General features: G+C 39.9%; 3 protein-coding genes and 1 long non-coding RNA gene across 11 annotated transcripts; 2 read left to right on the forward strand and 2 right to left on the reverse strand.

Moving 5' to 3' along the window:
- The first annotated feature begins 224 nt into the window (after positions 1 to 224).
- LOC135619772 (uncharacterized) lies at positions 225 to 3874 on the forward strand. Of its 3 annotated transcripts, none has more exons than XM_065122091.1 (7): positions 225 to 685; positions 757 to 852; positions 930 to 1109; positions 1775 to 1891; positions 2456 to 2668; positions 2814 to 2902; positions 3212 to 3874. In XM_065122091.1, exons 1-7 carry the CDS (start codon positions 592 to 594, stop codon positions 3872 to 3874), a joined length of 1452 nt encoding a protein of 483 aa, XP_064978163.1. In that variant the 5' UTR covers positions 225 to 591. The 3 variants fall into 3 exon arrangements, with proteins under 3 accessions (XP_064978163.1, XP_064978160.1, XP_064978162.1); XM_065122088.1 differs by having other exon boundaries at positions 262 to 685; positions 1721 to 1891; XM_065122090.1 differs by having other exon boundaries at positions 279 to 685; positions 760 to 852; positions 1721 to 1891.
- Positions 3017 to 9335, reverse strand: LOC103995468 (RING-H2 finger protein ATL47-like). Of its 6 annotated transcripts, XM_065122094.1 has the most exons (6): positions 7699 to 9335; positions 7471 to 7613; positions 6950 to 7004; positions 4815 to 5003; positions 4523 to 4616; positions 3017 to 4359 (listed from the first exon to the last, which is right to left on the reverse strand). In XM_065122094.1, exons 1-3 carry the CDS (start codon positions 8932 to 8934, stop codon positions 6965 to 6967), a joined length of 1419 nt encoding a protein of 472 aa, XP_064978166.1. In that variant the 5' UTR covers positions 8935 to 9335; the 3' UTR covers positions 3017 to 4359; positions 4523 to 4616; positions 4815 to 5003; positions 6950 to 6964. The 6 variants fall into 6 exon arrangements, with proteins under 6 accessions (XP_064978166.1, XP_064978164.1, XP_064978165.1 ...); XM_065122092.1 differs by having other exon boundaries at positions 4523 to 5003; XM_065122093.1 differs by having other exon boundaries at positions 3017 to 5003.
- Positions 9336 to 12874: 3539 nt separating this feature from the next.
- On the reverse strand, positions 12875 to 16295 carry LOC108953639 (uncharacterized). The gene is made up of 2 exons (XR_010489493.1): positions 16171 to 16295; positions 12875 to 16074 (listed from the first exon to the last, which is right to left on the reverse strand). It is a non-coding gene; the product is annotated as an uncharacterized LOC108953639 (long non-coding RNA).
- A 202-nt stretch (positions 16296 to 16497) lies between these two features.
- LOC135619773 (DEAD-box ATP-dependent RNA helicase 22-like) lies at positions 16498 to 22859 on the forward strand. The gene is made up of 8 exons (XM_065122099.1): positions 16498 to 16942; positions 18007 to 18297; positions 18844 to 18966; positions 19362 to 19801; positions 20487 to 20814; positions 21423 to 21575; positions 21930 to 21981; positions 22573 to 22859. Exons 1-8 carry the CDS (start codon positions 16589 to 16591, stop codon positions 22611 to 22613), a joined length of 1782 nt encoding a protein of 593 aa, XP_064978171.1. The 5' UTR covers positions 16498 to 16588; the 3' UTR covers positions 22614 to 22859.
- The last annotated feature ends 1842 nt before the right edge of the window (positions 22860 to 24701 follow it).

Raw genomic sequence — 24701 nt, forward strand, 5'->3', positions numbered from 1 at the left:
CATCACCCCCATCACCTTGAAACCAGTGAACAGTATGGTGACCAAGAAAAAGAGAGAGAGAGAGAGAGAGAGAGAGAGAAAGGTGGAGCTCCATATTACTACTATTCTTTCTCCCCTGCAATTAAGGATTGAGAGAATTGTATTGTGATCAAAATGGTGGCTTAGAATCAACTTTCATTTTGGCTTTTTTTTCCTGCAAAAGATTTTGGTGTTCAAAGAATCTAAGTGTGGCTTAAAAGGCCTCATTAGATGCTGAACAGAAAACAGTAAAAGAGGCAGCATGTGATGCCTCTTTTACTGCTCTTCACTCTCTTCACACTCACATAGCTATTTGTCTCTCTCTCTCTCTCTCTCTCTCTCTCTCTCTCTCTCTCTGCTTTGCTTTACTTTGCCTCGCATATTAAACTTGAAGAAGAAGAAAGGGAGCAAAAGGTGAAGGGTTTGATGAGCTTCTTCTTCTTCTTTCTTCTTCTTGAGGAGCCAAACAAGAACTGGCTTCAGCTGAGCTGCTCCCATTCTGTACTGTGAGGTCCATCTGCCTTGCTTTCTTGTGTCTTCTCTGGATCAGTAGACCTTTAAGACAACTGAGGCATGATGAACAAGGAGATGAGAGTGTTGGGAATGCTCATTCTTGTACTGATCTTGCTGGGTGGGTGCAGCTCTGCTTCAGCCTCTTCACCTGCAAGTGGGTGTTCTGCTCTTTCTTGGCCTTTCTATGCCGCATCACCAGCTCATTCTCTTGTTGTTTTGGTCTAGTAGAGATTGTTGGTGTGGCCGTCTCCAATGCTGCCTCTAATGCTGCCTCCTCTCTGCTGAAGAGGTTGTGGTCTCTGAAATCTACCACAAAGACTGGTATACTCCATTCGACCTTGGCTCCTCTTGTTTCCCTCAGCATGTTGCTGACCTGATTCCACCCGCATTTCCTGCAGCCGTCTCCGGCCACCGCCCACTGATGAAATTTGAGAGCGGGTACACTGTCGAGACGGTGTTCGACGGAAGTAAGCTCGGGATCGAGCCCCACTCGGTTGAGGTGACGCAGAGTGGGGAGCTGCTGCTTCTGGATTCGGTCAACAGTAATTTGTACCGGATCTCGTTGCCATTGTCTAGATGTGAGCTGATCTCTTTGCCTGATTTCTTATGGGGGCTGATAGGGTTCCTTAGTGGTCCTTTGCACTTATATTGAGCAGCAATTTTCTTAACGATCGAAATTGTTTTGCCATGAGGAAGATTTTTTGTGTGTTTCTCTTGAGATGCTGAGTGAACTGTAAGATGGTGAATGCATCCAACTATCTGAGGCTGTTCTTTCTGTATTTGTTAAAATGCTCAAGTGAATTGCATGTTATTGTGTGTATCTAATTTGTTGTTTAGCGCATTAAATGACCCATGCTACTTGAAACTCTGACCTCTTGTTCTAATTCTAGCTACTCTTGTTCTTAGGTCTGCATTCTTGTATGAATTTTTCGAATGTGCATCAGTTTTTTGTTTTCATTGTGTTTAATTCTTGGAACATTCTTTGGAATTGTGTCAAAACAAAAGCTACTTTTTTCTTAAATTTCATGCTAATATTTGTCTTGAAACCTTTGTTCCATCCCAAGAGTTTACAGAATCTAGTTAACTTCAGATGGTGAAAGAACTTAAATTCTGTTTTTTTACCAGATTGCATATCCATCTGTCGAGTTTGTAAGCCGATCATAGTCGTGCATTATGTTGATAAATGCAGATAGCAGACCTAAGCTTATTGCTGGTTCTCCAGAAGGGTATGTTGGTCATGTAGATGGAACGCCACGCGAAGCGAGAATGAACCATCCGAAGGGCTTTACAGTCGACGGAAGGGGTAATATATATGTCGCGGACACAATGAACATGGCCATCAGGAAAATTAGTGACACAGGTAAGAGAGAAGGCATAAAGTCCAATCGACAGATGCATCATAGCTCATTGCAGATTTTGCTACGAAATTTTTTTGTTCACAAACAATACATATTTTGCACATTGGAAGCTAGAAATGTGTTGATATTGATAAATGATAGTACTTCTGACTTCATGCCGCAGTGAGCTGTTTGATAAATGGAGTCAGATTATTATCCCTTAATAGAAAACATAGTTGATAAGTCCTTTTTTGAAATTTTGGTGCTCTTGATATACTTCCTTTCAAGGACAAACCTTGGTACAACGGTAAGATCACTCCTTTATGAGCTAGGAAATTAGAATTCAAGTTACAGAAATAGCCTTCTCAAATTAGAATTCATTTGAGGTAAAATTGTATGCTTATTTAGTTACTTCAGAAAAGATGCACTTTATTGGAACAGGAATATATTTATAGTTTCCTATTTTTATGAATCAACCATAAATAGCTGCATCAAGAGGTCCCATTGTCATGGATGAGTCCTTGTAGCAGGCTCTATGGAGGAGCCACCAACTTAATATTTTGCTTGAGGTATATGTATTTGTGTAGGGGCGACGACGACGATTGCTGGGGGAAAGGGGAGTAGAGGAGGGCATGCAGATGGGCCAAGTGAAGATGCAAAGTTTTCGATGGATTTTGAAGTCGTTTACATTGCTAGTAGCTGCTCTCTTCTAGTTGTAGACAGGGGAAACTCTGCAATCAGGGAGATCCATCTTAACTTTGATGATTGTGCACACCAATATGAAACTGGTCTCCCTCTTGGTATGAACTTTGACTTTTTTTGGTTCTACTTTCTGTTGAACATACAACAGTACCGATTTCTTAAAGTCAATTACATGAAGTTCTTGTTATATGCCTCGGACATTTTTGGAATATGTTCTAATGCTTGTTGGATCTGCCAAGACAGGAATAGCAGTGCTACTTGCTGCTGGTTTCTTTGGTTACATGCTGGCTTTACTCCAAAGGAGGGTGGCAGTAATGGTCTCTACCAAAACTGTGAGTAGTCTTTGCTTGGCCTTATAGCAAATTATTCTCCATCATTTCTAAATGTTCAATCTATTCATATCAATGCTGGCTTTGTGGAAATTGATATAAACCCTCTCACCCCACTTAAGATATAACTGCAATATGTATATATGTGTATACATATGTATGCACATATGTTAAAGCAAATTAAAGCAATTACATTAAATTAATCGAAATGAGATGAATAAAAAGAAACTTCTGAGGTACTAATGAAATGCTTATTGGATCCAACCATTTCTAGAACCTTCTGTTTACCAAAAGTGAAAAAATTTTGTACAGGAATCTGTAACCCCTACAAAAGCAAGCATGCCTCCACATCAGATACCAGTTAAACCATCTATACGACCCCCACTTATCCCTGCCAGAGATGAAGCAGAGAACACAGATGAAGGACTCTTCAGCTCAATTGGCAAGCTTTTATCAGGAACATGGTCATCAACAGCAGCAATCTTTGGTGCAGTGTTCCCAGTCTTCAGAAAGAAGCCAAAAGCTGTACAATATCAGCAGCAGCAGAGAGTGAATTCTTGGCCTGTGCCAGAGAGCTTTGTCATTCCCGATGATGAGATACCGCCACCGCTGGAGACGAGAGCTCCCACACCTCACAAGACTTACGCATTCATGTCAAAGGAGCCAGAAAAGATCCACCACATCAGACATGCACCACCTTATTTTTCCGGGTGGGGCACAGAAGCACAGCAGCAGCAGCAGCAACAGGTACATCAACGGCAGCACCTTCGACAGCACAGGCAGTACTCGTCGGGCCCTCAGACTTACTACGAGCAGAGCTGTGAAACAACCAATGAGATCGTGTTTGGAGCAGTTCAGGAGTCGGATAGCAAGCGGAGGTCAGTGGAGATCAAAGCTGTGAATTATGGGGATCCAATCTACGAGCAGTATGGCATGCGCAACCGAAGTAGTTACAGTGGTTATGGCAACTACTAGATGGCCACTGCAATTGTTTCTTGTCCTTCTCTTCCATGGAAAATTTTCTGTCAGTTCATATGTGGTCTCTTTCCTCTTTCACATGTCTATAAAATGGGGGAAGAACCAAGAAACTGTGGAATGACTTGTTGAAACTTGTAAGAAGCTTTCCTCCTTAGTTTTGTAAGAGAAATCCAAATGGTTCTGTAAATTTGTAGTACGAATGCTCTTTGTGATCCTGTGTTTTTATTTCGTTCAGCTGTCTTGGGTGTGGTCTAATTGGTAATTGAATTGTGTTTGCCATCTGATGAAGACACTTTGACTAGGTGAGCAAAAATTTGGTCTGTCCAAGACTTTGAAATGCTGAGTTAAAACCTCCATGTTAAAATGGTATCATGTGATCAGGGTTCCAAGAATGTTTCACTCTTAAAGAACCAGTTTTAGCTTTTCCTAAAGATCAAACAGTATCTTTGAGAAGATTTTGGCTTTCACCAATGTAGATTAGCCTGCAAAAGAAGCACTTTATAGTAAGTGGTCATAGGATTGAAACTTGACCCATGAGGTTACTAACACAAATAAGATCTTCCTTGTACAGGAGAAGAAACACCCCATTGATAATTTTTCTGGACTCAAATCTAAACAGCAGTAGAAGAGAGAGATGTGCACAACCTTGTAGAAGAATAAAGCCTCTGTCTACATAGCAGCATCATCAAAACATGTGCCCTTGCCCACAGTACCAGTAAAACTTCCATCTTCTCATCTTCTGCTGTCATCAAATGAAAGAGACAGTTGTGAACTTTTTCCCCATAAGATGAAAGGTCAGAGGATAACAAATGGCCCTTCTGTTTATTGGGCAGCCTCATCATCAGTAAAAACCAGAGTGGGATGGATTGTTATTTGTACAGTTCTAAGCACAAGTAGCCCCTCTTTAGGAACTGTATGTCAATAGTTTGCCAAATACCTAATAAATCATTATGGTCAGGTCCTTGTTACTATCTGATTCCTTGGTGCATAGTGGTGATCAGACAATGGCCTATTACTTCTATGGAGTCTTGCATTCTTCTTCACTGGTAGCATCTCCATCTATATTGGATAGCAAGAATCCAGACTGCTAAGCAGATGGAAGCCAGTTCAGCAGTTGGTGGCTGACCTGAGATTATACAATGAAACAGCTCTTGATCGACAAAAGATCATAACAACATAAGCCACTGGGTTTAGAGAAATCATACTATTTAGCTTTAGAAAGACTGTCAAAGAATTTTTAACAGAAACATCAATAAACAGTAGCTTAAATCAAGATCTCATTTCTGGAACTGGCAGCGACTTTGACGAGAGACACAGAGCTTTCAGCTCATTACAAGGAAAGCAAATGCTGCAACATTGTGAGAATAAGCATTTCAAGAATGGAGCAAAGAAAAGAAGACCAGATAATAAATCTGCTACTCTCCTTAAAACAACTACTTTGATCTCAAAAAAATGCCTCACAAGTCCAATACATTATAGTTCTGAGGCCAATCTAACTTAAGTTTCACATGTGTATCAGCAATTCCAAAGGAAAAGTGCACCCTATGGCATTTGGGGTGAATCAATGCAGACAATCTCATCCAAGCAATTAAAGCATGTTAATGTCATGACTTAACTGTTGATCATTCAGGTTGCAGAGGAGCAAAGTTATCATAATGTCAAAGCTCACCGTATAATATTATGCTCATAAGACATCTTAAGAAGGTTGTTCACACTGGTGATCTACAGATTAAAATTAAGCCGATGGGTGAACAAGTTTCATTCTTTCTACATATTTCTGCATGTGTGCAACAAGTGATTGAAGGTTTAGTGATTCCAAGATGGCTTCTCAAACTTGCTATTCCTAGATCTCCTTTCCATGGAAGAGAATCACTCAGTCATCTTGGAACTATCCATAATTTTCTATTTGTCCTCTCTTTTTTCTCTAGTTCATGGTAAGGAAAGTTGAAGATTCTTTAAAGAGAGCAAAGTAGCTTTAACAACAAAGGATAGGATCAAACTGAGAAAAGAGAAAAGAATTCAAACTCAAGTAGCAAAGACCTCTCAGAAATGGTAGCATAAAGCCAAAATAGCACCAGTTACTTTCAATCCTACAGCTTCCTGAAGTGGCAAATGTGAGTGGTTCAAGTACATGTGTTCGAAGTCTATCTTCTATGAGTCTTATTACCAGAACTATGTTTGCTGGTCCTCCAATCTGCTTTAGTCATTTATCCGAATTTTCCGCAAGCTGAAGCATACATTATAGACTAGTCACATAGAAGATATATAAAGTTGCATCTAAGCATGATAAATAAGTCCTGTATTGGTGCATGGATCTCTAATTTCTTGATCTCTCTAGTCCTTCCTACTCATGTTCTCCATTCTTTAATCCTTTATATAACTCATTCTATCTCCTCCTATTGAAATATTATAACTATAGACATAAGGGTGTTAATAAAGCCCTTTTCTATGTAGTTTGATCATTTTGACCGACAACTGACATCCACAAGCTCCATCATTTGGTTCACTATTTCAAGTTAACAGATATTGTATTTCATACAGTATGTCGGGTCGTGCCAATGAAATCACGGATGAGAATTGCATTTTTGGCAATGACTTACTATCTTCAATCGATACAATCTATTGAAGCTTCAAATATGGAGTTTGATAAGCAAACTCCATATTCCTTTTTGTTCATTACGATTTCTCATGGAGGTTCAACTACGAGTTATCGTCAAAACCAGTGCAAAAAAGATTCTTGAGACTACAAGGATGATTGCATTTCTTTTCTTTTTCCAATATGACTTACTCTCCAGACAATAAATAACAGAAGTAACAGAGAAGTTCAATTTCCGTATAATTTCATATATAAGTCAAGCTTCTAGTCATGCTACAATATATTAAGCTTCAAAGTCTTCCATTAACCACAGAAGATTACAGAAAATGCCTTTGTCTGACATGTTTTTGTCTGCTACCAAAAGAATTTTCTCAAAAAGATGAACCAGAAAACAAGAGAAAGCAGAGACCATGCTACAGACCACAAGCAATTTATTCAATAATGAATCTACTAATACTAGAATAGCTTGTACTAACCATTTCATTTCCAGCTCAAATAGATGTATTTGATCCTTTCCACATTGCAGAGATCCTTTGAAAAAAAATGGTCTACTTTAGTGCTTTAACAGAGGAGGATCGAATTGAAACTATATGACCGACGATACAACCGCCCCAATATTGTCCAAACTCGAACTGTCTTGTGACAGGAAGTCACTAACAAGCTTATATGGATTCTCATTCTATGGAAGAGAAACAGCACAAAATATAATAGTTTTCATGTTTGTACACTGTGTTGTTGCAAGTAATGCAACTAACCTAATTGTCTATATTAATCCAATCGCTGGGGTCTTCTGCAGTCTGCAGTAAATTCCCCAACGAGAACATGGTTTTGATATACTTGGCAGATTCTTATCTAGACTTTATAATCTCTGCTTATTTTTTGGAATGAACAAAAAAAAATGCAACTTCAAAAAAGAATTCAAAGTTCATTCTTTGGAACCTAAAAAAATCATAAGCTTTTGTATGAAGTGGATAATTTCAAGAAGAAGGATGCATACATTCTCCACAGACGACAGTCTGGATCAATGATCTGCCGACAGGTCCTTCCAAGAATTGAACACCACAAGAACCACAAGTGTTGAACATTATCTGATCCCACTAGTATCTTTTGTTCATCAACCATCAACAGAAAACTCTTCCTCTTGACTTCAGAAGACCAAATTGTGGTAAAATGGGAATAATACTTGTAATGTTATAGAAAATTTTCAAGCATCACCAACTCTTACCGTCTTCCATGGCGAGTTTGTATCCAAAGCAGAAGTATCTGAAGACATGGAGACCTTCCCCTTCTTATTAGACCATAACCAGACTTTTGACACTGAGAAGCTTTCGTGCCTGCTTCCAATACTTAGTCTTTCGCCCTCCACAGCCTCATTTCCTGGAGAATTACCTCTTGCATCAGTTCCTCTGATTCCTCTTCCATCTCCAATCCTCAGAGCAGAACAGCCCTTGAGAGCCACTTGCAATTGGGCATCAGCAACCACATACTGATAAGAGCCCATGGAGAAGCACCTCCTTGCAGTCAAGCTACTGCTGCTGGTCTCCCCTTCCTCTCTTCTCACACTGCCAATGGCGATGCTATTGTCCTCATTACAGTCACCACCAACGTTTCCATTACCCAGGTTCCTGAACTTGCCAAGCCTCACATGGAACACTCTCCTCCTGTCGGCCGCAATCTCGTCCCCTTCGTCCGCCGCCACCGCCGCCGCTCTCTCTGCAGGGGAAGCTTCTCCCTCGTCAGTCGAGTCCCCGAGATAGAAGAACACCGGGTCCTCGACCGCCATGCCCTGTAGGAAGAGCGACCCCCGGCAGAGCGGACAGGTGGAGTTGGAAAGCAGCCACGTGTCGATGCAGCTGAGGTGGAAGGCGTGGCCGCAGACGGGCAGCAGCCGGAGCTCGTCCTCCCCGTCGAACTCGCACAAGCAGACGGCGCACTCGAGCGGCTCCTTGGAGCCGACCACGTCCTTGTACAGGAAGACGGGCAGGGCGTCGATGAGGGCTTGGTCCACGCCGGAGTCGTGGAGATGGAACAGCTGCTGGAGCTGGCGCTGGAGCGCGTCGGAGCCCGACAGCTCCGGGGCGGAGCGGGATGAGGAGGGGCGAGGGTGGCGCTTCCTGATGAAGCATCTGAGGATAAAGTGCAAGAGACCGGAGATGAAGAGTAGGACCGCGAGGACGACAATGATGAAGAGGACTGCAGGGCTCATCCTGCTGCTTGGAGAAGACTGATGGAACGGAGTCACTCTGAAATTTGTTGAGGAGATGAGTGGTGAGGGGAGACACCACCTCCATGACTGCTCCGAGAGCGAAGACGAGGAACTCTGGGCGACTGCCACTGCATGGCAACCATCTCCTACCTTACTTGACCACCAAACGCAACTCCTTGCAGGAACTAGAATTCTTGGCTCTCGGGACAGAGAACCCAAGCAGGTGAGGAAGAATCTAGGACTTAGATATAGCATATCTTGACATCAATGGAATTGCCACCGACAACAGATGGCAACCAAGCTCACTCTGATCACAACACACACAGCCAGAGGATACAGATGGCAACAGGAGAGGGTGCAAACATGTTCTTGTGCTTTTCAGGACAGCTCCAGTAGTGGTGGATGTGAAGAGGTCGGCTGTGGGGATTGACGTGTTCTTGACAGCTTCTTTAGGTGCATTGCACACAGAAAATATAACTCAATTTCCATCTGAAACAGTAGCTTGTTACTGTAGATTTCTTGCTTGTGGAGAAAACATGTTTTTGGTTTCTACAACACCTTAAGAAAACTGTTTATGTTTACTATTATCTAACAATAACCAAGTTGTTAAGTAGTGGATAAAATAAAGGAATAATCTTTTACCTGCAAAATTATGTAGAAAAAGTCATTTAAAATCATTTGACCTATTCTTTTTTGGTCTGTACGAAACCCTAAATAATATGTAATCATGTTGTTGCATTTATATTTTTATTTAGTAATATAAAAAAACAAAAACAAACCATGACTAATCCTCAATCAATCCATATCCCCATGCACTATGGCTCTCTCAAAGCCCATTATGAGGCCCATTTCCATCATATGGGCCTGGGAGAACTGTGTTAACAATGCCCTCTCTCTCTCTCTCTCTCTCTCTCTCTCTCTCTCTCTCTCTCTCTCTCTCTCTCTCTCTCTCTCTCTCTCATATCCAAACCTTAATCCTAATGGGAGACCAAAATGCTGGAATCATTACTAGGGCAAATTAGAACCAAGAATAAGAGATGCTTCCTATTAGATTTTTCAAAGTAACATACAAGAAATGTTAGATGTTATTATCCCCACAAAGAACTCTTCATAAGGCCATGACATGACTTAACATACCATGAGTTGAGAGATGGAGTCAATAAGCATGTTTTAGTGTTAGATTTCAACCTATATGTACAGACTTTAATCCTTTCGACTCCGAAAATAATAATAATAATATACGATAAATGAAAGAAATATGCCTCACCTAAATCGAGTGTTGTAAAGGGAAAGAGAGAGCTAGCTAACATTGACAACGTCTGCTGAACGAGAGAACCCAAGCTTTATAGCTCGTAGTCGAGGGTTAATGGACTCGCAACGTTGAAGGCGACAAAAGCTATAGCAACCATGTCAATAAGCCAAGTCGTCGTGCATGCAAAAAAATGATGTGACGTTTGATGGGAGAAGTCGACCATCTCACTAGCAATCCAATTAAGTCGTGCCTATGAACTCTCTAACATTGCACGTGCCTTGATATTATCACATATCTGCCAATCCATGGTTGATAAAGGTGAAGAATAAGAAGAAGAGTACGGCTCTCAGGATGATGTAATTTGGATTGTAGAAAACGAAAGTAATCATCAAAGCTTAGCACGTAGCTGATTGATGTTGGAGTTTAGCTTGCGTAGCACCGAAGTGGTAGCTGTTTTAGGGCCCATTAGAGGGAAGGAGACATGGCCAACTTTGTCGAGAAGATGGTGTATGGGAGAGTGAACTAGAGAGAGGAGAGAGCTGGTTGTCCATGGCAAAGCACGGTCCATCGCAGAGAGGGAGAGGGAGAGAGCAGTGATGGACTTGGCTTTTTCTTGCTTAGCTGTTGTCTAGGGTTAGAACGGGACGGGGCGCACATGGAAGCACATGAATTCTTTCTCTCTCCATGAGACCCATCCCGTTTCTGATACTGATAAGAGGGAGAAGGGGGCCATGCTAACTCCGAAACCCCAACTCTCACATGCACACAGCTCACTGTGCCCACCCACCTCTCTCTCTCTCTCTCTCTCTCTCTCTCTCTCTCTCTCTCTCTCTCTCTGAGGCTGCCTTCTTCCCAAAGAAACCTAGGAAACCAAGGGTGTAGAGTACTGTTGATTCATGCATGCCCATTTGGCTCTTTGCGTCCTCAAGTATCTCATTCCAATACAGTTCACTACTGCAGCAATCGCCCAGTTTGCGCTCATCTGCTGTCTGGATGTCCTTCTGATAGTTTCTCAGGTTTGAGAACTCAGTCTAAGCACTGTTAGGATCTTTATGCATCCTCAACATTTCTACCAGAGACTAAAAGAGGAGAGAGAGAGAGAGAGAGAGAGAGAGAGAGAGAAATTCTTGCCAACTAAACCCTAGAATCCAATGCGAAAGATTGTTTGGAGTCAAACTGAAATCAGCTTTGCCAACAAGAAGTCTAAATGTAGCAGCAAAATTCTTCACTGGCAGCAAGAATTAGTTTTTAATTTAATGTTCATTAAAGAATCTGAAGCAGGATTAGATGATGATGATGAGGAGGAGAGTAAGATAAGCTGGTTGGAGAACCACAAAACAATGATGAACTTGTGATCCATGCTCTCATTTGCCAGTCGCAGCTTAAACATGAACATGCAGGATATGTATCTGCAGCTGTAGGCCAAGATATAATTGATGCTCCCCTCCCCTTGAATGAGTGGCTCCCACCTACATGTCGTATAGACCCCACAACATGTGGAGACACGTGTGCACCATTATGCTTCCACCTGCTCAATATATTTCTACATTTATATATACATATAAATGATTGCCATCACAATCTTTCAACTCTTCCGATACAGTCTGCATTGTAGCAAGCATTATTTAGCAACAGAACATGTTGTTAAACTATGTAGAATCAATATCTGTCGTCAGTCACACTGTGACTTTAGTATTGTATTCTTTTACTGCAAACATAAATACGCGGAGTTGCAAGGGTTCGGACGGCTTGCTGCAGTCATAAAGATCATGAATCCCATCCCCTCTGTTGCAGGCTAATAATGGAGGCGTTAGGTATGACAGCTGCTTACAACCGGAACGTCAAAGAAGACATGCATGCATGCATGCATGCAGGCAAGCTTTTAAGGGCGGTCCGCTGGACTCCAGCGCCGTGTACCGTCAATTTTCGTGCAAACCCATTAACGTGGAGTGGCGGTCCATTGGAGATCCTACGGCCGTGAGTACGGGTCCCCACGTGCGAGCGAGCCTTCGAGGACTACGAGGACTCACGTTGTTGTGCATGCACCGGACTGAACTCACTCTCTCTCTCTCTCTCTCTCTCTTTCCCTCCGTGTATGGTAACATCTCACACGCTGTCCTAGACGTGTTGGAGCTGTCACACACGTGCACATGATGCGACGTGGCGTCCTTCGTCGCGGGGCCCATTCCGGCTAGGCGACAAGAGTCTCCCATGCTTAGAATTTTCTTCCATTCGGACTCTCTCTTTCTGCCTCTTCTCTCTCTCCTACACACATCCCTATCTCTTCCTCTATAAACTCCCCCAGCTCGCAGTGCTCGCCACCAGCTACCTGAGATGGACGGGCGGCGACGGCAAGAGGCGGCCAGAGGGAGCCGCGACGAGCTCCCTAAACTCGGTGGAGCGACGAGCTGCGGCGGGCCTCGCCTCAGCCATCGAGGGAAAGGGAGGTTCGCCGTAGGCGGTTCGCTGCGGCGGAAGGTGAGGGAGCTGCGTCGGCTTGTGCCCGGCGGGAGGCAGCTTCCCGCCGAGCAGCTTCTCCTGCACACGGCCGACTACATCCTCCGGCTGAGGTTGCAGGTGCAGCTCTTGAGGGCTCTTTCCAAGTTGTACACGCCATGATATATATATATATATATATATATATATATATATATATATATATATATATATATATAAAACTATAACTATATATATTAGTTGGTGTATTATTACATCGTTGGCGTATGTTTTTGGTGTGAATCAATCAACTCTCGCGATATCTGGGTTGACTAAATTGTGGATGGCTTCTAAGAGTACTTGTATTGATTAATAGGAAATAGAAAATATAAGAACATTTGTTCTTCTTTTTCTTCCCTCAATCAACCATAATCACTTTTGTATAATTAGACGCCGATCGATGAAAAAAAAGAAGCTTTTTTCATATATTTTTGTTCAATTCATGTATTGAATCCTAATATTCAGAGATTTATTAATACTTTCACTTTATCATTCCACTATTAGAGCCCATTTGTGGGATTGACCCAGATCGGTCAGACTTGATGTAGGCCGTCGGATCATGTAAACTTACGGCCCAGATCTTGAGTCAGTCATCTTCAGCTTCCATAGCAGCAAGGAGATTCAACCCCATATTATCTTCAACAGCTGAAGGTTCAAGACATGCATAGAACTAAAAGCAATTCTTGTACTCAATTCAGTCAAGGGAACTCCATTTTCATTTGGAGAAGATGAACAGGCAGTTTTAGTAGGGTCTGCAACCTTACCAGTTTCCTCAACATTTCTGCTGTTTCTTCATCAAGAATGGCTACTTCTTCCTTCAATTTATAATCATTATGATCTACTTGTTGCCCGTAACCACTGGGTCCTCAAAAGAGCAGCCACTGGCACTATGTACAGGGCTTTGGCAAAGCCCAGGGTTACGAATCCTAACAATCAGTTTGCGGCAACATTCCATGATCACCAACATGCATATCAAATGGTTTTTCACATGTTTGTGCAAATTGTGATGCTTTTTCCACCTGTGATAACCTTGATCAGTAGAACAAAATTGGCTATTGTTTTTTAGACTGATTTGGAACACTGTTCTTCTCATCCTAAACTGTTATGGTAGGCAACTCTGAACACACACCAGCAGCAGCAACTTTGCAGGTAAATTTGACTTCATAGTAAAATCTCATGTTGCAGGTTTACCAGGCAGAGGTTTGCATGCTGATGTTCTAGTTGATCCAGTGCGTTTATTTCTTAATTCCTTCAGTAACATAAGAATAACCTGGTTTGACTGGCCCTGAAACAGGCTGCCTGACAGAATTCGCATCAATTTTTGACATTTCAGCTTCAACCTGTTTCTTCCAGTGCCAAACAAGACTCCTAGCTTTCCTCTGGATCTACATATTATTGTGACTGCACAAATTATTCACCGAATTAACAATGTTACAAATCTGCAGAGCATTTAGGTTTACAGGCAACTTTTCAACTGCACAAAGCAAAGATGACAGAAAATCCTCGACTACTTCATCACTTCCTCTGGGACTACCACCATCACCACTCTTTCCTTTATGCACCTCCTGGAACCAACCATCCATGACAAGCACTCCCTTAAGCTGCGAGAACTGACCAAGGCAATCAAACCTATCAGTGGCTGTAACGACATTCGCAAGCATTATCTGACCAAACAAATCTATTTTTTCAGTTTTACCAAGTTGCATTAGATTCACCAACTTCTCAACCCCTTCATCGCTGACAACCCCACCCCTTTCTGCATTTTGCCACTCTCTGCCTGTCTGTTGTCAAACATAAAGGTAATGGAATCACCATCATCAGGTTTACCAGAATACTCTTACTTGATGGTTTCTGCTCCCTGATCTTGCTTGACAGGCTCTGTGCCTTGATCTCACTTGATAAGCTCCAAATGGTAATCACTTCTCAGCCTCTTACTTTCCCTGGCATGAGAAAGGAATGAGGTGCCACTATTTTGCACACTATCTGAACCATCTATTTCTGTTATTTAAACAATCTCTGTTTTTATGTTGTCAAACATAAAGGTAACGGAATCATCATCATCAGGTCTATCAGAATGCTCTTCTTTGATGGTTTCTGTTCCCCGATCTTGCTTGACTTGCTCTGTGCCTTGATCTCGCTTGATAGGCTCCAAATGGTAATAACTTCTCAGCCTCTTACTTCCCTTAGCCAGAGAAAGGAATGAGGTGCCACTATTTTGCGCACTGTCTGAACCAAATCCTAACTGTTGTGTGCTTGCACAAGTGTTTCTGAGATTTTGGTGAATGCCAACCTGACCACGCTGCTGCATGCATTTCGAACCAAGTGTTGTGCAAAAGCTGATCTACTTCTTCTGGATTTTCCTGAGGAAGAAAAAGGTGAAAGGCTAATCACTCTACCAAAACTCATGACTAAATAAAAATGATATGCCCAGATACTACCATAAATATTAAAAATGGGTGAAAATATCATGTTGGCATAATCCTGATCGGTCAACCACATTCTTATTAGCTATATCAGATACTCTATTACCATTGTGGTGAAAGGCTGACCAGTGTGCTGACACAAATGACTAAGTAAAAATGATGTGCCCTGCCATTACCATCAAGCAGAGATGCAAATAAATGGATAAAAACTAATGTTGACATCATCTTGATCAGTCAACCACCAGAAATGCTTGTTACCAATGACATATACTCTCATAAGATAGTACCCCTGATGGAAGCTCATCACCTTTGGGTAAATGAAACTTTAAGTCCTTGTGGAAGCAGTAAAAAACCTCATTCAAAAAATCAAGCAATATGCCTTTAGCAAGCTTCATGTAAGCATATTAGTAGAAACATCTTACTCGTTAGTGTATTGTTGCACAAGTGATAAGTTTCAGGTTCGAGTCCATATTTGTGTGTCTCATAAGCTATTTAAAGAAATTTTTTTGTTAATCTCTTTGTTTAAAAGCATGTCAGTACAGCCAATTTAGCACAAAGTAAGATAGTCCTAGTTGTCTCCTTCAAAACAAGAGAATGATTTCAACGAAAGGATGAGCATTTCCAAACTCAAAAGGAGCACAACCACCAATCCATATCTTCCATCTGCACTGCAGCATATCAATATATCATATAAGAAAAAAGGAAACGAATTCGTAGCATTCATTCATATATCATAAGTGGTTGATATGAGCACAACAATCTTGGATATTATCACTTTTGATGCCAACATGAACAATCACCACATCAAATTCTTGTAGTGAAGAGAAAATGAGCAAATCCACCTGCCCTCAAAACACCTGCCCTCAACGTTTTCAGTTACCCAGGAACAGGACTATATTTCTACGGTGAATGAATGAAGGAATTGCGAAGATTCTGGATCCAGGGTAATCATGAATTAAAGAGGCGCTAAAAACTAATAGCCGAAGGAGGATACAAGAACCGAAGAACGATCAGAACAGCAACATCAATTGGCCGACGACAAAATTAGTTGCAGAGCTCAAAAATCATACCATTCGCCGCAAAAATGGTTCCTTTTCCCTAAAATCAACAAGCAAACCTTAATTCATCTCTCATTTATTCATAATTTAAAAAATAGTGATGAGAGCAGTCAGAGAGAGAGGGGACAGCCACCGCCTTCTCGCGAGCTCGACGGTGATGCATCTTCTGGCATCAGTAACCACAAAAAGAAGAGATTAAAGATGATGAAATCGGAGTATGGAACGATTCAAGGAGACTATTAGAGGTAGGGAGGAAAAAAACCCGAGAGCCCGACCGCAGGCTCGCGAAGAGGATCGCAATCTCCGGGAGACGAAACAGGCGATCGACGAACAGTGGAGGAGGGAGGTTACGAGACGCGCTTGCGGGCATCATAAGATTTGCGTTCGGCGTCAAAAATACTTTCGATACTATTCCATCGGTACCTTTTATTTTACTGGGTGAAATCTCGGTCCCACATTTGGGCCCATTGCAATCCTTAGACACAGAGCGGATGGTAGGAGCGCGAGGATCCGAAAAGTGTGGATCTCGTTGCTTGCTGCTTTATGGATCCTTGTTTTAGATCCGATAAGGGTAGGGTTTCGTGAGGCGAAATCTCTAAACTCTGCGTTCTTGACGAGCCTGCGTGCGCCATGGGGTGCTCTCATCCTGCGTAGACGAAGAGCCACCGGCGAACGCAACGATGCGTCCTGTTCGTCAACCTCCTCTTCTCCATTGCTTCCGTGCCGCGCTGTCGTCTCGCCACCCTCTCTGCCTCCTCTTCCTTGCGCCCAGGCCATCGCAGTCCTCGCCTCGCGCCTCAATCTCCGCGCCGTGGCCACGGCTAAAGCCCCTCGGAAGGACCAGGACTTACTCTGTCGCCACGAAGGTCGCGGAGGAACCGGCGGCGGAATGGAGTGGTGGCGGCGGCGACGGCGACGGCAACAGCAGCTACTTCTTCGCGGGAGAGGGTGTCTCTTGGAAGTCCCTGGGGATCTCCGACCACCTCAGCCATGTTCTCGCCAAGGCCTCGCTGCTCAGGCCCTCCCTCGTCCAGGTTCCCGCCGTCCCGTGCTTTCTCTATCTATAGTTTGAGTAGCAACGGTATAGTATCTATATGTTTGAATAAATGCGTAGAAGAGATCGCATTAGGTTAGGAAGGATCAGGATCGACCTGAGAAAAACAGATACTGTTGGACCTGATATTTGTCTAAGATACTTGGCCTTCTGTTGTGTCTTGGACGCAGAATCTTGATATACCTGGGTGATCGGAGTTGAGATATTTTATTTTTTATGCGATGAATTAAGAAAAGAAGAAAGATGTAGGTTGAGTGGGAGGCATTTGCAGTCTCTCCAGTGAACTGAGAGGGGAAAGAAATGCAGTCTTTCTGATTCTTAGAGAACTTCTATTTAGTGGGGATTCTTAGATGACCAGTCCATAGAACACCTTTGTGTGAAAAATCGCTGACTGGGTTGGCTTCAAACTATGTTTTTCTTTGCAGAGAGAATTACCAAGTCGAGGGAGGTTGTGCCTTCCTTTTGGAGCAAATAATCCTAGTTATACACCAGATATCGAGCAATAAGCAATTTAACTGCATTTTTAGCATACAAAACGTCAATGCAATTCTACCTTTTTTGTGAAAAATCACTGATTGGGAGAGTTTTGCAGAGAACTGTTTTGCAGACAATGTTCTGTTTTGCAGAGAGACAATAAGTTGGGAGAGTTTGTGCCTTTCTTTTGGTGCAAATAATCCTCGTTATATAGCAGCTATCTAGAAATACAATTGTAGAAGGCTTTAAATGTCTTCAAACATCAAGAAAGTATAGATGTTAATTAATATCGTGTTCTGCTGAAGGATTTCTTTTGTTCCTCAATTTTGCAGATGCATGCAATTCTGTCTCATCCCCTCCTTTTCTTCTCTTCTTGCTTTCTATGCTAGATTGAAGTATACATTATTGTGGTCACATATCTGAAAATGCCATTCCACTTGTGGTGCTCAAGTTAATTATTCAAATTGCATTACTGCACCTTACATATTTCCATATTTAGTATGATTTGTAGTGAAAAGATTAATTCCACTGGGTGTGTATATTGAAGTTCATATATGGTTTTCGTTTCAGGCTGCTTGTATTCCTCATATTCTTACAGGGAAAGATGTGATTATCGCTGCAGAGACAGGTAGCGGCAAAACACATGGCTACTTGGTTCCATTGATTGAGAAGCTATGCAGAAATTTGGATCCCAATAAAGGAACTGATGTTTCTAAAGGAAATCCTGAAAAACATAAAAAGACTTATCTGGTCCTGTGCCCTAACGTGATGCTATGTGAGCAAGTAGCTGACATGGCTAATAATCTACTGGATGATTCAGGTGAATCACTCGTCAAAGTTGCTGCAGTTTGTGGACGAAGGGTAAGTGTTTTTTTTGCCCATCTATATTGCTTTTGAGTTTTGATTATGTAAGTTATTTGGCTGATGTCAGTTAGTGATTTATCGATCACCATTCAGCAGTTCCCCATAACTTTTTTAGTTCTTACTATTCACTGGATGGATTTTTAATCAACAAATTTAGGCCTTTTCTTTTGTTTGTCTAAAGCTACTTAATATAGCAGCAACTTAAACTCTGTGGAAGCTGCATACAGGTTGCATAAATCCAACTCGTCCTGCAAAACCTGCTCCACACTTTTACATAGCTGACTTAGAGTTATGAGTGATGATGATCTTGCATTGTTGTTCTAATTTTGGCAGTTCTCAAATGGTAACTGCAGGAATGGCCAGTTGCTCAGCCAGATTTTTTTTTTTTATTCAATCCAGTTGTTCTTTTAAATTACCTGTTTGACTCTGATTTGAACAGTTCCACATGATACCTAACTCAGATTTTTATGTGATATGTCTTTGAATGATGAAACATCTTGTATTGCTCTTTTAATTTTGACAGTTCCCAAATTTTGAATGCAGGGATGGCCAGTTGCTCACCCAGATATTCTTGTCTCCACTCCAGTTGCTCTTTTAAATTACTTGTTTGAATTTGACCCTGAGAAAAAACGGCGTGCTAATTTCTTACAGAATATCAAATCTGTGGTACATTCATCTCTCTGAAACTTATTTTGATGAGCTAGAAGTGAAGGTTGTTTTATTGCTAGGTTAATTTCTTTCGTGACAATTTGCTTTTTGTTAAAAAAAGGAAACTGGAAACTGGTTATGTTCTTTTTTATGTCTTATGCTTTTAGTAAATGAATGTTCATGACATGATGGCAATATCGATTCATTGCTTATATTAAATGTTTTAATGGGTTTTTTTTACTGATATACCTGTGTAATTTTATATTAAATGACACTAGGTTTCCAGAGTAATTTTATGTCATACAATATCATGTACCTGTGTTTTTTTTACCGTCATTATTTGTGATAGCTTAAAATATAAAAGTTTCATTTTTCTAGGTAAAATTTAATATGCCTATCCTTGTCAAATATAGGTGTTTGATGAAGCAGATATGCTTCTTTGTGGAAGTTTTCAAAACCAAGTTATCCGTCTCATTAACATGTTACGTTTTGAAGAAAAACTAGTGTCCAAGATGCAAGATACTGCAAAAGAGTCTGTGATTGATGAAGACAACAAGTGTAATATGGAATTAAAATCTGATGATGACAACTATAAGCAGCTTCTTAATAACGATGAGGAAGACGGTGACAACTGCATTAATGACGAAGGTTTGGAAAGTGAGTCAGAAGAGTTGAGCACCAGTGTGAAGGACTGGAAGAGGGTTAGGAAAATTTATACACGCAGCAAGCAGTATGTTTTTGTTGCTGCCACACTTCCTAGTAGTGGCAAGAGAACTGCTGGTGGAGTGCTGAAACGAATGTTTCCTGATGCCATTTGTGTCAGTGGAAGTTTCCTCCATCGGCACAATCCTAGGTCTGCATCTTCTTCTTGATTTATTAATTGTTGTTGTTATGCCCTTACAGTCTGTAAACAAAGCTTCTTCTTTAACTGTTTTAGAAGTCTTAAAACTTCGAATAGACCATGCTCTGATTTTTCGTAAATCCTGGGAGAAATTTGTGCTTTGATAGGTACCTATCAGTTGGTTTTTAAGGTTGTTTTGCTAACTGGAATACCAGTACATATTGACATCCAATGAAGAGCAATGACTAGATCTAGCCCACAAACAGTATTATATATGTGATTTGTACATACAACTGGATTATGCTGTCCACTGGCCTGGTACAGCAACACATCCTTTACATCAACTGGTCGGCGGATATAAGGCAATACATCTTTGCCGGCCACATGATGGAGGCAGCCACTGGGCAGAATGGTCCTGGAACCAGTAATTAAGTATCTTTCATGGAATTGATTGGGCTAGTAGCTACCTTATGAAACTCTTAGCAGTCATAAGTGTTGCACTGTTGCTATTTAAGAATGACATAGTGTTCAGATGCAAGTAACTTCTGAGGGAAAAGAACTCTGCAGGGTTCACAGCCCTCAACACTGTATCCCAATTAATTTATGCAAGGTGAATTTTGCAATCAACTTTTTGTAGGATGCTCACTTGTAATTCTATAATAATGCTTTTGCTATATTTTTTGTGATTGTTTTTCAGGTTGGAGCAGAGATGGATAGAAGTAACACCTGATACACAAGTTGATGCTCTTCTAGATGCAGTGAACTATGGTTATAGATGTAAAGCTCCAGATTCTCATGTCGATGCAAGTAGAACCATGGTCTTTGCTAATACTGTTGATGCTGTTCAATCAGTGGCAAAGATATTGGAAAGAGTTGGTCTTGTATGCATTTTGTACCACCGGGAAGGCTCTTTGGAGGAACGAACAAGTAATTTGAACCGTTTCCGCAAAAATGGTGGTATATTTGTCTGCACTGATGCTGCGTCTCGTGGTCTTGACATACCAAATGTTTCACATGTCATTCAGGTATTTAAATGAATGTTAAAATAAATAAGTATGCTTATATTTAATTTATCTTTAGGCCAATTATGTTGAAACCTTTTGTTGTGGCAATCAAGAAATGAAGTCTCAGTTACAGTGCCTACGCTGGTTGACCATTGGCAGTCTATACATACTATACTGAGTTGTACCATGATGGTTGGTACCACATTGTTACATGTTTCCTGATTAAATATAAATGCAGAAAAATATTTGTGTCTTTTGCATTTAAAAGAAGCTAACTATAAGGCATGTTTTTTCACTTTTGAATCTCAAAGGATGATAAATGTCCTATTGGCACAAGACAGACCATATAGTATTCAATGTTATTTAGTACCAGTTCTTTATCCATGTTGGTGATTCACTTATGATAACATATGATATGTTATGAACTAGCACTTTGCTCATGGTAACAATTATTCGTACTAACATGCATCATTATATGGAGTTTAGCTCCAGGCAGGGTATATTGCTTATGATGAAAAAGTATAGGTGAAGACAATTTGGGCGAGATTTACTTGTTATCTTTGCTATCGTTCCATAAGCCTTAACCACATTTGACGACTAAATGTATTCCTTTTGTTTCCCAATGTTAGGCAGAGTTTGCAACCTCTGCTGTAGATTTTCTGCATAGGGTTGGGCGCACAGCCAGAGCTGGTCAGTTTGGAACTGTTACAAGTCTTTATACCAGATCAAATCAAGATCTTGTATGTGCTGTTCGTCAGGCAGAGAGGACGGGTGAGCCTGTGGTACGTTCCGATTCAAGTTATGTTTCATCAGGACCGTGCCAATATGTGACATTGCCATATTCTTGCAAAGTAGCAGCATGTTTTAATAGTGAATCAGGACAACTGCCTGAAATGTTTGTAATGTCAGAATTAGTCTTTTTGGCTCGACTCACTTGAGCTTGTTATACCACTATAATCCATAACACTATTTCTTATCAACTTGCAACAATATTGCTAAAATGGCAACATGTTGATTAAGCAAAATAGAATAAGTTGCATGAGATGTTATGATTTAGCAAATTAGACTAAGCCACATGAAAAGTTGGTGATGTTTCTTAGCTTCTAATGTTATTGACCCCTGATTTTCCCATACAGGAGAATGCATTTAGCAGGAAAAGGAGCTTCAGAAATAAACTTAAGAAAAGAGGTATGCTGCAAGTACAAGCTTTTCTTTCTTGGCTTCTTTTGATTCATTTCCTCCATGTCTATTTCTATAATTACACTTGACAGGCATGACAGTTATATAACCATGATTAGCATTTTTCTGTGCCACTCATTTTTAACAAGACCATAACATATCATGTATACCCAAAGTTCATGTGGATGATATATCTGTCATACCTGTATGTAGTTAACTACTTTATTTTTTTGCACAAAATGCTTTCTTGCTTGAGAATGATGTAAAGAGCATTCTGTTTGGCACTGTGTTACCTTTCTCTCTGCAGTAAGATTCACATCAATGTTAATCCAATCTATAAAACCTCATGATTGCTAACTTGTGTTTTCTTATCATACCGGCCAGTATGAATACCATGATCATAAACCATCATTGTGTTATCAGCACTTTGTAAAATTGGCAATAGCCAAGCGTCTGGTCAACAATTATTAAGAACTATTCTGGCTCTTCTAAGCTCTCCGACTGTAGACTTTGTTGCATACATGATGTGTACGAAATAATCATTTCTTTTAAGTAATAGATCTTTGCAGTTAACCATTTCTATCTGCTGACTATTTACAGGTCGAAATACATCTGAAGGTGCATCTTTGGCTTCAGTATAATGTAGATCGAGATTTTGGAACAAAAGAATCATGCAGACAGTAGTAATTTTATTTGGAACCACAGCCATGTAATATGTTTGTAAATCAGCATTATCCATGTTCAACAAGCTTTACATCATCATGTATCGTTTTGATATATCTAGAGAAACAAAAGTCATTAATGTATGCCTGGCTAGTAGGCTCTGCCATGGCAAGAATCTTGCCTTGTGATTCTTTTCTGGAAGAGGTACAGTTGTTGAAGATTTACATGTTTGATAGTTCTTCTCGAGGAACAATTGGTTTTGTTATTGTATATGAATTCTTGAAAGAGAAATGTTTTCAGGGGGCAAATTTCATAATATGATTTTTTTTTTTTTTTGTATATTACAAGTGTAGATAGAACTCGATCCTTAATATCAAACAATAAGGTCTTAGTCATTTTTAGAAAATTTATCGGGTTTGATACATCATCAATGAGACTAATGTTTTATGTATACTTCGATTCGATAGCTTAATCTTTGCTAAGTATATCTAATTCACTAAATTTAATATTTTATGTGCGTAAAATTATTAGGCATAGCAAAATGGGATGATGTTATTACCAAAATGATTTTTGTGATTGAAATTATATATGTATATGTATATATATATGTATGTGTATATATATATATATATGTGTATGTATGTATATGTATACATATATATATATATATACATACATATATATATACATATATATATATATATTTATATGTCATATGTATATATAAATTTATATGTTATATGTATATATACATATATAATATTACAAAATGAATAATTATTTTATAATTATCCTTCTATCTTCAAGTTGAGCATAAGCATAGTTTTATCATATACAAAAACTGCATATATGTCATAATAATTAATCTTTATAAGTGAACTATCATTTGACTGTTTATTGAAACTCCAAACCAAAGTAATATCCTTTAAAATTTCATTATGCGCATAGAAATAATATGAATATTTAAATATCAATAATGATAAGGTTAACTCGACGCATAAAAAAATTATGAATATTTTTATTTTTTTAAAAAAATAAAAAATTATTCCATCAAACATATACTCTTAAGACATTCATTCAATATGAGACCTATCACTTTTATAATATTACATTAACCAGACAGACATCATTTATTTCATTCTGTGTCTTATGTTGGATGCAGTAATTAATATTATTTGAGTTTTTCCCTCCTCATGTGCTAGCAATATTCTACTAAACTTCTTCTCGAACTCATGTTGAGTTCATACCAATGTACCCAAAATGTAGCAATCTAATCCTAGAAAAAGAAATTACTCCACAATTCCAAAACCTCCACACCAATGTCTCCAATATTCCCCTATTTTCTTATTTATCTATCTCGAAGGAAATTTCTCCATGTTTATACAGTCTAAGGGGAAAAGACTAAAACTTATAACCATCAATTAAATGATATGTCCCAAGCAATGTAGCAATTTTATGAATGATCTATAAGCTCTTCTTTTATAGTGTCTAATCATGTTTCTCCCCTTTAAGACTAACATATACTTTTGAATTATTAAATTAATAATCATTTTACTTGCATGAAATCTTGGCCATTGGCAAAGTTTATTTATAAGCAAGATTTTACATTTCAGCAGTCTTTGGATGAAAGGAAAAAAGATTATGTGAAACTTTTAGGAATTTTGAGGAGCTCTTAAGGTTTTCTCTAATAAATCCAAAGAGATATTATAATTATTTTTTACATAGTAAAAGCTGTATTTGATTATATATTCAATAGACACAAGTAAAGAATGTTAGAACCACATGCACATCATTTCTTTAATTATATTATATTAACCATTCATTATTTTAAGGGAAAAAAAAACCAAGTGTTTTTCCTACAATTTTGTGGCTCTTACACCATATGTGAAAAAGCATGCCATAATTAAAACTAAGATAATAAACATCATCTTAAAGAAGTGAATAATACAAAATGCTATTATCCATCACATTGTCAATCTCCCATCAACTAGCAGCAATACGTGGCATCACATGGATCTACCAAACACCCTATTGGAATCTTTAGCAACCCTAAGCTCCTAATTCAA

This window comes from Musa acuminata, chromosome BXJ2-8, assembly GCF_036884655.1.
Source record: "Musa acuminata AAA Group cultivar baxijiao chromosome BXJ2-8, Cavendish_Baxijiao_AAA, whole genome shotgun sequence".
In the NCBI taxonomy this organism is placed as follows: Eukaryota; Viridiplantae; Streptophyta; class Magnoliopsida; order Zingiberales; family Musaceae; genus Musa; species Musa acuminata.